This window comes from Stigmatopora nigra, chromosome 3, assembly GCF_051989575.1.
Source record: "Stigmatopora nigra isolate UIUO_SnigA chromosome 3, RoL_Snig_1.1, whole genome shotgun sequence".
NCBI classification, from domain to species: domain Eukaryota; kingdom Metazoa; phylum Chordata; class Actinopteri; order Syngnathiformes; family Syngnathidae; genus Stigmatopora; species Stigmatopora nigra.
Window position 1 is genome coordinate 12,551,022 of NC_135510.1, and position 14,641 is coordinate 12,565,662.

Sequence of the window (14,641 nt, forward strand, 5' to 3'; positions counted from 1 at the left end):
GAACTGATTGGCTTGAAAACAAACAACACAGCCTGGTGGAGTGTAGAGGCTTCCCTTTCAAATGCTACACTACAGTTCAATGGTTTGGGGGCAACCTGACATTTTTTTTGTTTTCCATGAAATCCAAAAGGTCATACTTTTTAAGTAGCAACATTACACAGCAAAATTAATAGAACATATAGTCAAGACTTTGACAAGGTTAGAAATAATGTTTTTTTAAAATTTGCATTTTTCCCTCCCACACTTCCTCAAATGCCATCCATTGGATTGGCTATCTGGGCACTTCTTGCTACCATTCGATAAAGCTGCTCCCAAAATAGTTGGTTCAGGTGACTGTTATGGCCACTCCATCATGATTAGAAGAATAGATTTGCCCTCAAACCTGTACAAACCTACTTTTCCAGCACCAAAGCAACCCAAACCATTATATTACCTCCATCATGCTTGACATAAGGCGTCAGGCATAACTCGGAGAGGTTAATGTATTTAATTAACTTAATGTATTTTAATTGTTCTTAATTAAATGTCCTTGTCTTTTTTTGAAACACAGAGAAACCAGGTCCAGAGAGGAAGCGAATTAAAAAGGAGCCCACAAACACCCGGAAGACAGGCATGGCGTTTGGAATGGGGATGCCCGGCATCCGGGCAGGGTACCCCCTCTCTGAACGGCAGCAGGTGGCCCTGCTCATGCAAATGACTGCTGAGGAGTCCGTCAACAGTCCAGGTGCGTGCTTACCATGTAGACCACGTCTTCTGTTGCACACTAGGGAAGAGGCATAGGAGAAATGCTGAAGGCAGTTAAAGTTGGGTGGGAGGCCAGTTGGTATTTTTCTTATTAATGTAACATTTAGTCCAGAAATGATTACTTGGACTGAGATAAACAGAGAATCAGAAAAGCTTTATGATCAAAATACTTTGTGATAGTGGAAACATTGATGCAGCGTCTAGTTAAACCTAGCTATATATTCTGCATCGTCACAGTTGGTGGCCATGTGTTTCGGGTCTGAAATTTGTCATTTTCCCTTCGCCCGCAATATTGAACTTGCGTAGATTTTATAACTATTTGCTTAATGTCCGGATGCATATATTTTTTTTTTCTGGAATTGGCAAAGAACGACATTCCAAATTCCCTTCCTTGTCAGCCAGCCTTGTTGCTACTATGCTGGCTCTTTTGAGTGCTGCACACATAAAAATCAAAAATCACCAAATTAAATGTTCAATTCTACATCATGTTCCAATGTGTGTGTGGGTGGCAAACTAACTTTTTTTTTTTTTAAATCAAACCAAGTGTTTTAAAAATCCATTCAAAACCATTCTTTGAGTGAGGATGCCCCCCAATGGCAAAAAGACTAGCAACAGAATTGCATTGAATTTTTATTACGTCAAGACACGCTCTATTTAAAGGAGAGAATCATGTGTTCTTTTCCCTTCAACAGACACAACACCAAAGCACCAGTCACAGTCTAGTCTGGGTCAGAAGGGAACGCCAAACTCTGCATCTAAAACCAAAGATAAAGTGAATAAAAGAAATGAGAGAGGAGAGACACGGCTGCACAGGGCAGCAATCCGTGGTGAGGTTCGCCGCATTAAGGAACTCATCAACGAGGGAGCTGATGTGAATGTTAAAGACTTTGCTGGTGAGTTGTTCTGTAAGATCTTTTTTGTCTTTTGGCTCACAAACTAATATACTAGTCTAATAAAAAAAGTGACTCTCAGGATGTTGAATAACAAATATTTCATTCCCGCTGTACTTAGGCTGGACCGCATTGCATGAGGCATGTAACAGGGGGTATTATGATGTGGCCAAGCAGCTGCTGGCAGCCGGAGCGGAGGTCAATACCAAGGGTTTAGATGATGACACCCCTCTCCACGATGCATCTAACAATGGACATTTTAAGGTAAGATGTTTTTTTAACCTTCCTATGTCACCACATGTGCATGCGCGTCCTGTGTGTTATTGTCATATCATTTTGTCAAGCTTCATAACTTTGCTATTTAGTCATTCATGAGCTTGTGTTACCCCTCGTTTGTAAGTGCAGAAATGGAAATTTACTCTCGTTTTTACCGGAAGTTACTATTCATTCTCATTTTCTCCTATTTATTTTTTCATTCTGAATAAGATTTTTGATTTTTTGTATCTCCAGGTGGTTAAGCTACTTTTGCGGTATGGAGGGGACCCACGGCAGAGCAACCGAAGAGGTGAAACGCCTTTGAATGTGGCCAACTCTCCAACCATGCTCAATTTGTTGCTGGGGAAAGGCACATACACCTCAAGTGAAGAGAGTTCCTCGGGTATGTAGTTTTTAATGTTAATATTAAAAAATAGTGTGTTTTAGTACTTTTTTTTCAAATTTAATTATGATTTAACATTTCCTTCAATTTCTTTTCTCCATACAGAATCTTCAGAAGAGGAGGATGCACCTTCATGTGCCCCATCTAGCTCGGTTGATGGCAATAATACAGACTCAGAGTTTGAGAAAGGCTTGAAGTTAAAAGGGAAAACATTAGACCAAGCTAAATCCGCTGTCACGCCTGTTAAAGATGAGTACGAATTTGACGAAGATGATGAAGAGGAGCGAATCCCCCCTGTGGACGACAAGCACCTTTTGAAAAAAGACTTCCGCAAAGAAACAGTCACCAAGGCCAACAGCTTCATCTCCATACCCAAGATGGAGGTCAAAACCTATTCCAAAAGCAACTCACTCACACCAAAGAAAGCCGTCAGGCGTATCATCTCGGACAGTAACAGTTCCGATGAGGATGATAGAACGCTGTGTTTCACACCAGCACCTACACCACGACAACAAGCCCTTCAAACAAATGCCAAGACGAGAGACTCTGGAAATCCTAGTTCCAAACAACTAAAAGATAAGAATAAAGTTAAAAAGAAGAGAAAGAAGGAAAGCAAAAACAATCTTGGCAAAGAAGTCCGGTTTGGTAAGATAAATGACAAATTATGCACGTCTGATTCTGATTGTGGTGATATGGAGAGTGAAGACGATAAAGGATCAAACTGCATTAAGGATTCTTCATTGATTGTAAAAGATTCCACGGTATTCAACACGTCCTCCTCCTCACATGGAAACTTGAACTCCCAGAAACAAGCGCCATCATTAGCGGAACAACACCCAAAACAGTGGCGGACTGATGGGTGGAAGACTGTGTCGTCTCCAACTTGGTCCGAAGTAAGTTCTCTGTCTGACTCTGTTAGAACAAGACTGTCCAGTGAATCTGACTATTCCTCTGGTGAGTCTAGTGTTGAGTCAGTCAAGCAAGTTAAGAGGAAAGGACAAGAGAACAAGAAGAAGAATAACAATGTACACAACAACACGATTGACAAGAAAAATTCAGACATCTACAAAAATACCAATACAGATAGTACAGTCTCCAAAACTGATATTGATGGTAAAGTTGTCAAGAAGCATAAGGTGAAGCACAAGCACAAAAGCAAAGAAAAGGATAAAGCACCTAGTCTTGTGCTAAATCAAGACATGAATGAAAAATTTGTAAAAAGCTATTCATTTGATTTCGATGATTCAAGACAAAAGTCCGTAATAGTGGAGTCAGAATCCCAAACTGAAGGCAAGATCAAATTATCAAAACACGAAAAAGACCATTCAAAAAAGGAGGAAAGGCTTTCAAAAAGCAAGTCTGAGGAGAATTGGTCATCTGGCAAAGACATGCATAGGGCAGCAGACAAGGAAAAAAATAAGAAAGCAAAGGACTCCACCAAAGACAAAACTAATAAGGAAGAGCGAGAAAAGTCTGTTAAATCTGTCAAGGAAAAATCGAAGGAAGAGAAACTAAAAAACCACAAAGAAGAGAAAAAGAAAAAATCCAAGGAGAAGTCGAGACCAGATAAAAAGAGTGAGCAGAAAGAGGAAAAGCATATAAAGGTTGATAAGGACAAAAACACCAAGGAGGAGAAATGTAAAAAGGACAAAGTTCTGAAGGAAGAGTCAGAGTATGAAAGCTATGATGTCAATAACCGTTTCCTCAACCTGGATGACACAAAGCTTAGTGCCTCGGATGACCATCATGACAGATGGGGTTCAGAGATGTCGTCGGACTCTTCCCTCTACGGAGAGGACAGCTGGGATGCCCCAGTTAAAGAATACAAGGAATACAAAGCCAACAATTCTGTTAAACTGATTGTTGAAACAGTCAAGGAGGAGACGAGGAGAAAAGAGAAAATAAAAGACAAGAAATCCGATCATAGTGAGAAAAGGTCAGAAAAAGATATCCAGTCTAAAAAGAAAGACAAAGATTCTTCAGAAAAGACGAGCGAAAAGAAAAAAGATTGGTCAGAAAAGCAAAAACTAAACTCAAGTCACTCTGTTGAAAAAGATAAAAAGCGTAAAGAAATGATGGAACTTAGTAAAGACAAAAAGGACAAAGATTCTCAGGACAACAGCCGCGATCGCAAAGATTCATATGACTTTGTGAAGGAGAGAAAGGAAACAAAGACAAAACAAGATTTTATTAGAGATGAGTATGTCAATGATACTTTCTTCAAAGAAATGGATGTTGTCTGCAAATCAGCTGACATCCGTGAAAGAAACCAGGCTGGTAAGGAGAAGGAAAAAAAGTTTGACGGAATAGAAAAGCGAGAAAAAACAAAAACTGAAAAGCACAAAGACAAAATTAAAGATAGAGGAAATGATCAAGAGAAGGATAAGAGTGATAAAATCTCTACCGAGAAATCTGCCAAGGAAAAAGAACCTGATCGGACAGCCAAAGACAAGAAGGAGGCTGCAAAAGACAAACACAAAGACTCTCATGGCAAAGATCGAAAGATGTCATCAGAACAAGCAAAGGACAAGAAAGAGAAAACCTCCCATGACAAACATACTGACAGAGAGAAAGATTTCTTGGAGGTGAAGAAAGAGGAGAAAAAGCCAGAGAAAATCAGGGAAAAAACATGGTACAAGATAGCAGACATTTTTACTGATGAAAGTGATGATGAGGACAGTTACAATGGCTCTATTTCTCAAGTTTCTGATACTATCAGAAAAGACTTAACTCCTGAACAGGATGATCTGGATCACTTCACACCAGACAAAGTGAGGAAAATGTCATCTGAGACTAAACACAATGCTGAAAAGGCTAAAGACAAAGAACATAAAGAGAAGAAGAAGGAGAAGGCCACATTTGACACAGGTAAAGAGCGGAAGGGCTCCCTTGAGAAACACAACAAAGACAAGAAAGAATCTGCTGATGTCAAACACAAGGAGAGAAAAGACCGAATGTCAATGGATTCAAACCAAGAGAAGAAAAATAAACAGAAGCTCTTGGACAAAAGGGATAACAGTGATGATAAATCAAAAAGCAAATACAAAGACAAACTGGATAACCCCAAGGAAAGAAAACTGTCAAAGGGCAGTGGTGAGAATGAAAAGTCCCTCCTTGAAAAATTGGAAGAAGAAGCTATGAATGACTATAAGGATGACTCCAATGACAAGAACAGTGACATTTCCCTGGACAGTTTCACTGACAGAGGTCAAGAACCCATCCTCACAAGTTACTATGACTCTATCAGCCTTGCAGATATAACTGATGACAGGAGAGACTGTCTCTCTATATCGACACCCCAGGATAAATTCCGAGAGAAGGAAAGACATCGACATTCTTCCTCGTCCTCTTCCAAGAAAAGCCACGACAAAGATAAGGAAAGAATCAAAAAGGACAAAGGGGACAAACGTGATAAAGCTGAAGAAATCAGAGACATGTACAGTCGCAGGGAAAGTTTACCATTTGAGAAAGAGCCCATGCCCCTCGAGGCAGATCCTTATACCTTCCCATATGGTAGTAAAGGGGAAGGTGAAGACGACTTTGATAAAACGTTAGAATTTGAAAAAGAGATGTCTAAAAAGGACAAATCAACAGCTGTCATCAGTGATCGAATTAAGGACAAAAAGAAAAAGGAAAAGCACAAAGATAAAATAAAGGATGAAAGAAACAAGCATATTGACGGCTCAAAGTCAGCAATGAAAGATAGCCCTCAGATCACCATTCTGAAAGAAAGATCAAGAGAAGAAAGCCCCAAATCTGACATTAAAAAAGAAAGGAATCGGGATATAATCGACAAAGACAATAGGTTAGATCACACAAAGCCCAAAATTAAAGACGAAAATGAAAAGCTTAATCAGTCCAAAGATACAGGGCGGAAAGATAACCGTCCACGTGAAAAACTCCTGGTGGATGGTGATTATCAAATGACTAGTTTTGGCCAGATGTTGAGTCTGAAGGATCAAGAAATCGAAGAGCGCCATAAAAGACATAAAGAAAGAATGAAACAAATGGAGAAGCTGAGACCTAAGTCAGGAGATCCCAAACTTAAGGACAAAACAAAGTCTACTGAAGAAGTGAGGAAGAACCGCAGTGAGCTGTCCTCTAAGAAATCAAACAGCGTCGAGTCTGGGCTTAAAGAGAAGAAGTCGAAGGACATTAGTCAACCCGCTCAAATGATGTCCCCTAGTAGGAAGTTTCAACAGCCTACAGACAACAGTCACAACTCAAAAGACTGGCTACCTGGCCATCAAACGAAAGAGAATCTTCCAGCTTCTCCCAGATCCGAGCAAAACAGGCCCACTGGTGTCCCCACACCAACATCTGTCATCTCTTGCCCCAGTTATGAGGAAGTAATGCAGACTCCACGGACCCCATCCTGTAGTGCCGAAGATTACCCTGATATTATGCTTGATGGTCTAGATTGCCAGAACTCATCAGCAATGACGATGTCTATGAATGCATGCTCACCATCCTTTTTTGAAAGGTATTTTGTCACTTAGTTGTTTATCTACTGTTATCCTTAATTGTGTTCTAATGTTCTTTCTTTTTTTATGTCCACCAGTAGGTACTCTCAAGGTTTTCAGGAAGGCACTTGCCCAACCCCGGCAAAGAATCTCCAGTTACCACTCATCGGCCGCTCTGCTTCCTCTGACGTTCGCAGGCCTCTGGAGGAGGAGTTTAAAATTGAGGCTGACAAGTTCTTGCGACAGCATAGTGATACATCAGCTGAGTTTGATCCTACGACTGCTTCACACTCTCTAGAAGACAAATTGGCCTCAGTGGATAGACTCGAGCGTTTGCCCTCGCCCTATTTTTCGCCGATCAGGTTGCTGTCTCCTCGGCAGGAGCCGATTCAGCCTACGCCGGATCTGGCAACACCGATGCTAACGTGCGCAGAGAGTAATGAGCATCTTCCTGATAGTGTTTACAATAGTTACTTGCCTAAGCCATCAACACCAGTTCACAGGCCAGATCCACAGGAGCCCTGCTTCGATATTGCTGCACCACCAACACCAGCGCCTGCAGCATTGCCTCCACTGGATATTGATGACATAGCTGAACCTCACCACAGTGAGCCCAACTTGGTTCTCTCAGATCTCCCTTCAGTTATGGAGGAAAGGGATGAAGAAGATGAGGAGGAGGATGAAGGCGAAGACCTTGATTTTGATGATAGAACAAGTGATGACCATTGTGCTGTGGGTGAGACACAAAAAACACAGGAATCATCATTCCCCGTTCAAGTTGAGGATCCCTTGAGAAAGAGTTGGCATGTTGAGTCACCAGATCAACAAGATCCAGTAGTTCATCATTTTTCTCCACAGCATTCAGAACCCAACCATGAGGAAAACTGTTTCGATCACAGCATGAGTTGGAACCATGATGTAGACCTTAAATCTCCCCACCGAACTTACGGGGAGATAGAAGCTGCAGTGTCTAAAATAACCAGTCCTTATTCTCATTCAGACAATGAGCTGCAGCACTTGTCTGGCCACCCATCTGTTACTCCTCCCTATGCCACCTGGAATAGGTGGCACAAAGAAGAAGACCCTGAGGATTTTGATGAGCAGAAAGAGGCTGTGGCTGACATTCCTTCCCCAGAGAGACCTGACAATGCTCTGGAGGTTGAAAACAGTTATTTAAATACTTCCTCATCCTCCACAAGACTTGAGTCTTTTTTCCAAGACTGCAACAAATCAAATATTGAGATGACTCACGAGATGGAGCCTGAGCCTGCCTGTGACGAGCCAGGTACCACGCAGACCTCACATACCTTCTGCCCTACCACTGAGGGACACCTGACTCCAGCTGTTGCGCCTGAGCCAGTTGTGCCCTGGGCAGATCCCTTTTCTACTGATGCAGATGAGCTAGATGACCTTGGACCTTTCTCATTACCAGACCTCCCGCTGCCAGAAAAGTCAGAAGAAGTTGATCATCGAGGATCTGAGTTTTGTGATCTTACAAAGACTGTGCAATCTCACATTCGTCATACAATTATGGATGTTGATGATCATGATTTAATGCAGGTGGACCATTCAGGTCTTATGGACAATAGATGCCCCGGTGAAGATCAGAGGCTTGGAGAACCCACTGGACAAGACTTAGTTGTACCATCATCCCATGACAACTTTCAGCAGGAGTTGGACCCTGAGCCTCAGAGTGTTCCAGTCAATAGCCCTTTGACTTTTCCACAACAGAGCATCATATTGGAAACTAAAATGCAGTATGGCGCCTCGCATGAGTCTGAGCCTGATATTTTGTTTTCATCTGTAAAATCTGAGAGCAGCCAGCTACATCACATCCAAATTCATCCCATGGCTGAGTCTTTGCAGTTATCAAACGAAAACCTGTCAGTTGACAAACCAGAGGAGAGAAAGGAGGAAATATCTGATCCCCCAATAGAATCTTTACCGCACGATCCTGTTCCGCATCCCCCAGTGGCCGTTACCCCTCCCAGTTTCCCGGAGCATTTAGACACTCAAGAAATAACACAAAAGCCAGCTCCAGTACCCCAAAGCACAGTGTTGACAGATATTCCCAAAAAGGTGGATGAAATCCCACAGAGAATGACACGCAACCGAGCCAAGAACAATGCTTCTGCCGTAGTTCCTTCTCCCAGCATAACACCTTCAACAACTTCCCTTTCTGTGACCATTAGTCCAGTAGTCACTATTAACCCTATTCCTACGAGAACACCAACTCCGACTTCAGTGTTGGCCTTTTCATCCCTGAAGAAAGAAAAAGATTCTCTGCTTAGCATCTCAACTCCTGCGTCCAATTCAACTCTGACTCTATCTGTACCAAGTTCTTTGACCACGTCACCTACGGTGGTTCTGAGCAAAACAAGTAAAGGGCGTCCACTACCGACAGAAGATGATGATTCTCAGACCCAGCACCCACGTAAAAGAAAGTTTCCACGTTCAACGGGGCAACAGGTGCAAGTGCAGCTGGTGAACACGGCCATGCAACAGACTCGAGAAATGATTCAGCAAACATTGGCCGTGGTTGTCAATGCCATAAAGTTGGATGACATTGAGCCTTACCACAGTGACCGTTCCAATCCTTATTTCGATTATCTTCAGATTAGGAAAAAGATTGAGGAAAAGAGGAAAATATTGTGCTACATCACCCCGCAGGCGCCACAGTGCTATGCTGAGTATGTGACGTATACTGGCTCATATCTGTTGGATGGGAAGCCACTCAGCAAGCTTCATATACCTGTGGTAAGTTAAAATAGACTAAACTTTTTGTTTCCTTGCATATGCTGGATAAAAACACGGGTGGCTTGGTTGAAGTTTGCCATCTCTCTCTCGACAGTCGTATCATTCTACAAATGACAATAAATCAAAGCAGTGAGGGTGTCGTTTCACACTGTGCTGTACAGCCACACGCTTATGGAACCGCAAAGTTTTAATATGAGCAATCATATCTCTGCAGAGGCAAGCAAAAAAACAAACCAAAAATAGCTTCAAAATGGAGACCCTGAGCTTCATCACAATTTTTCTTAGAAACCTGATATAATGACACAGGTTTCTTATGTATATCCATTCATCTTCCATGCCGCTTATCCTTACGAGGTTTGTGGGGGTGCTGGAGCCAATCCCACCTAATTGGGTAGTATGCAGGAGACAACTCACAAAGTTTTACACTGTCTTTGGTTTAGGGAATGAAAATGTTTTCTCATGTCATTGGTTGCAGATTATTGAAATGTTTTTTTTTTTTTAAACAGATTGCCCCACCACCGTCATTGTCTGAGCCTCTAAAAGATCTCTTCAGACAACAGGAGGCAGTGAGGGGAAAGCTGCGGTTACAGCACAGTATAGAGCGGGTAAGAAAGAACCTCATCTCGATATACCAGCAATGATTTCTCCCATTGCATTTTTGTATGTGTTGTGTTTAGAAACACTCTTTAACTAAGGCGGCCAAATTCACACGGGGAGCTTTATTAGTAGAAGGTTTAAGTCTCTACTGGAAAGCATTGAATTCACCTTTGTTCTTTTTTAAATCTCGTTTACCGATTCTTTCACTCCATTGTCACAGGAAAAGCTCATTGTCTCTTGTGAGCAAGAAGTTTTACGAGTCCACTGCAGAGCTGCAAGGACAATAGCAAATCAGGCTGTTCCATTTAGTGCCTGCACCATGCTTTTAGACTCTGAAGTATACAATATGCCATCAGAAAGCCAGGTAGGACATATACAGATTTTTACAATGAAAAATGATGCATTATTCTGTTTTACTTTGCTCTTAACGTGGTGTCTTTGACCAGGGTGATGAAAACAAATCGGTCAGAGATCGTTTCAACGCACGACAATTCATCTCCTGGATTCAGGACGTCGACGATAAATATGATCGTATGAAGGTAAAACATTTGTAAACGGGTCCTATTTTTGGAGTAGTACATTGTGTCAGGAGTGCCTCCATTTTCTCATCATGACATTTCCTCCCATTTTTAATAAAGTAAGTTTACTGGAGATTAAATTGATTTGATCAATGAGCTTGATTACGGAGAGAATCCGACTCTAAGGAACCAACCACTATAGATGTTCCACGTTTTAGTTATTGGGATTAATGTACATTTTCTCTCCTTCCCAGACTTGCCTGTTGATGAGACAACAGCACGAAGCAGCAGCCCTCAATGCGGTACAAAGGATGGAATGGCAGTTAAAGGTTCAGGAATTGGATCCTGCTGGACACAAGTCCCTCTGTGTCAATGAAGTGCCGTCTTTCTACGTCCCAATGGTCGATGTCAACGATGACTTTGTCCTTCTGCCGGCATGACAGCTCTTGGCTCAGTGATAAAGAAGCAAACTTTATCCGAATCCTCTTCTCTAAGAGAATTTGTTGAACCGAACAAATGGAAAGGGCTAGCAAAATTGAGAAGGGCCTTCTGAAAGGAAAGCAAGTAGAGTGGACAAGTGCAGATTTTAAAAAGGAAAAAAAAGCTCTTGGTTCCCTTCCTCAAAGAAGGAAAACTTATTTTTACTGGGGGGGAAAGAAAATACTAAACTTGCACTTTCACTCTCAAAAGTTTTTACTCCTTTTTGATCAGAGCATGAAAAGCAAAAACCTTTGTTGTTTTTTTGTTTTTTGCTTTCCACAGCACTGGCCCATGACTCCCTTGTTCCCACCTGTGACAAGGTGAGAGATAGAGATATATTTTCTGCATTTTTGGGGCTTTGCTTCGTAAGACTTAACACTGGAGCGCAGTGTCAAAGTGAGGCTCTCCCAACAACATTGGTGCTTGGGTACCAATGCGAGGAACTGAAAAGAATCCTCCCTCTGATGCGCCCAGGGGCGCACTCGTCGGTGCTTCCCCAGAGGATGTCAATAAAGTCCCGGTGCAATGTCTGGATCTTGTGAGAATCCACTGCCAGAGGACTCAGACGTTGGTGCTGGTCCATCTAGGCTGCACACACACACACACTGTTAAAACTGCACCAGGCTTGGCTTAACAGTGCGGCCAGATCTGAGACGGATCAAAAGGCGGCAGAAGTAACTGTCAGTGCGCCTCTCAGCCATGCAAAAGAGACCAGAGAGAGCGCGGTGGGTCCCTGAGGTCAAACCGGAGTGTTCTCAGCCACCTCGCTCGCTCCACAAAAGCATCAGAGCGCCTCGGACTGCCAAAGCACCACAGGACAAGAAGAAGCAACAAACATAACGAATGTTGACATTCAAAGAGACTATTGACAAATTGTGGTTTGTTAGGCGATGGGGGGAAAATTATTGTTTTTGTCTATTTCTTTACTTGGGCATTTCATTGTTTCTGAGAAAGTGACTTGAAACAACACTACAGAGCCAATATTAGTTTAATGGAAAAAAAAGAAATGAAAGAAAACATAAAAAAAAGTTGTATTCCGTAAATTATGTACAGTTTTTATATTCGTTAACCAATGTATTCTTGCTGCCTTCTAGATAATTTATTTTGCCACACATTACTGCACAGTTGTAAATAACTTATGTACTGTAATATCACTCAAGTAAGTGTAAAGAAAACCATAAAAGAAATAAAAATTATCTTTTTATGTACAGTTCACTTTTGGGCAGCACTTTCCCTCCCTCATATCTTTGGGCCAAATATGTACTCAAATATGTCAGTATTGGAAAGGCAATGTTGTTTAGTCCTACTTATCACTACCACCTAAAGTGACATCACCATAATTTACACAAATGGCTGACAGACACCACTTTTGGATTTCACAGGCCCCCAAAGGCCAACCCACACGTTTCCACACATGTAGCAGACTAGATGAGGACTTATTTAACAAATAGAGGAATATTACTCATTGCTTTACTACACAACTATATCGGAGAAGTCTCAAAACCAAGAAAATGCCTTTTCAACTGAAAACTAATGTACTCATTGTTAGGCAAAGTCATAGATATTTATTGTTTTAAATGAAAGCATACGCGATGTCACTCTTGTAATCCACTATTGTGGTTACGTTTAATGTTTCCAACTGTATTTGTGTTTTCATTTTCAATAATTGGCATGAAATATGTTTTACTCGTCCACTATCATCGGAAAACATTGAGATCATCGTATTATGTTCAAGCATGTCCAAATTAAGAGTAAGTCTGCAGAGGCAGAGGTTGTTCCTGGCTGTCCTTTTGAAATGTTTTATGTCGCTTCTGTTCCTCATTGCTCCGTCACCCTACACGTTGCAACACTTACCCATTGGATGGCATCAGTGAGGTAGAACACTAAGTATCTACTCTTGTGCAGGATGTGGCCTTTAGTGTATCCCCCCCCCCCCCTACACACACACACACACACAACCATCAGGTGATTTGGATCGCAATGGTTCTGATATATAAGTCAGTCCAGCCAAAGAGTTTAATCAACATCTTTACAATTTGGTTTCTTCCTCTGATTTATGTTATTACTTTCACGAGAGCACGCACATGGAATTGAACTGTAAAATGGATTAGCTTTTCAATTCATTGTCCAAAATGCCATCATATTACACTTTACACTCAAGGGCCTTCTGCATACTGTCAGTCAAACATGTCATTGCTTTGTTTGGGATATGTAGTCAAGCGCTAATACACTGTGCAGACAAAGTGGCTAGAAATTGGTTTCACACCACCGTGTTGGTACACATTGACATTCATTATTGCTTTATTTTTTTTAAACCCCCACTTTGGTTTTGGTGTTCTTGGTTTGTGTTGGTTTCTTTCAAGTTGAGGTTGTGTTTTGGTCATGGAGTTCTTATGTGTGTGTTGTCTTTTTAACTCTGTGTGTAATGTTATGTATCACATTGGTGTTTTTGTGTCTAACACCAGTGGCATGTCAATCACATTGCTTATCAAGCAGAATGTAAACCCGTTACTATGCCCTGTCCGCTGATACCCTCGATATTGTTTACAAGACATCCTCTGTTTTAATTTCCTTTTCAGCCTTTGATTTTACTCGTGTGATCAATCACTGATATGAACGACAAAGGCTTGAAATGGTGATGGTTTCTACCGTGGCACACTGCAATTAATTGGAAATATTTCTGTTGGCCGACGGCGCCTCCTGCACATCAGAGCAATAGAGTAAATCAGGTTGATTCCAACACCCCCCCCCCCTCATTTTCCTGAACGATCAGCCATGCCATGTGACCCCCCCACATCCTTTTGAGTGCACACACATCCATTGTCCAATGCACAGTAGAGCACTTGGCAGTGGTGATACAGATGTTAGTTAGCCTGACACCACCTCAGTCAGCAACAGATTACCTCTACTCACGTTCATTCATTATTTTGATTTCTTTCGGTTTTCGCAATCGATGTAGGTATATAATTGCTTTTTTTCTACGGTGTCACGATTTCAAGCCTTTTTTCTAGTTTTTTTTGTCGATTTTTTTTTTTTAATTCAAACCCAGATTGTAGCTGTTTCTTTGTTCCTTTTTTTTTTAGAATGGACAATGACTAATACAAAGCATTGAGAACTACTCTTTCAATGGTGAGAAATAACGTATTTATTATTGTTTTTTTTTCTTTTCCTGGCACCTGTGGTATGTTTTGCTCAAAGTTGGTCTCCGCTGTGTAAATTTTCCTCCTTGTAATGCGTGAAAGAGACATACTGTAAATAGATCTGTAAATAAAACCTCCCAGGACGTTTTGCACCCTCTTCTTTGTACTAGTCTGAAAAGTTGTGTAGAATGTGGGCTTCTAATGGAAGTGAGCAGAATATGCTCACTGCAGGTGGATCTGTAACAATGTTTTATTTTATTTTGTTTTTGTTTTTTTTTGTACCACGAAATTTGTGTACATATTGTTGGAGCAGCTAAGGGAGGGGGCCAGGGGAAGGGGGGGGGGTTATGAGGGCTTGGTGATGCTAATGTCAGTGCTGTAATAGAAATCCAGT

At 41.5% G+C, this 14,641-nt stretch overlaps 1 protein-coding gene across 4 annotated transcripts in view; it reads left to right on the forward strand.

Annotated features, from left to right (window-relative positions):
• Positions 1–14,404, forward strand: part of ankrd11 (ankyrin repeat domain 11) — a 57,420-nt gene extending 43,016 nt beyond the window's left edge. For 3 of the 4 annotated variants that reach the window (XM_077712579.1, XM_077712582.1, XM_077712580.1), the window contains 10 exons: positions 551–724; positions 1,437–1,637; positions 1,756–1,898; positions 2,145–2,292; positions 2,398–6,775; positions 6,854–9,512; positions 10,019–10,117; positions 10,330–10,473; positions 10,556–10,648; positions 10,882–14,404. In XM_077712579.1, coding sequence (XP_077568705.1) covers positions 551–724; positions 1,437–1,637; positions 1,756–1,898; positions 2,145–2,292; positions 2,398–6,775; positions 6,854–9,512; positions 10,019–10,117; positions 10,330–10,473; positions 10,556–10,648; positions 10,882–11,067 — 8,225 coding nt within the window. In that variant the 3' untranslated portion in view covers positions 11,068–14,404. The remainder of the gene's footprint in view (positions 1–550; positions 725–1,436; positions 1,638–1,755; positions 1,899–2,144; positions 2,293–2,397; positions 6,776–6,853; positions 9,513–10,018; positions 10,118–10,329; positions 10,474–10,555; positions 10,649–10,881) is intronic. The other variant, XM_077712581.1, reaches the window with a different exon arrangement.
• Positions 14,405–14,641: the final 237 nt, after the last annotated feature.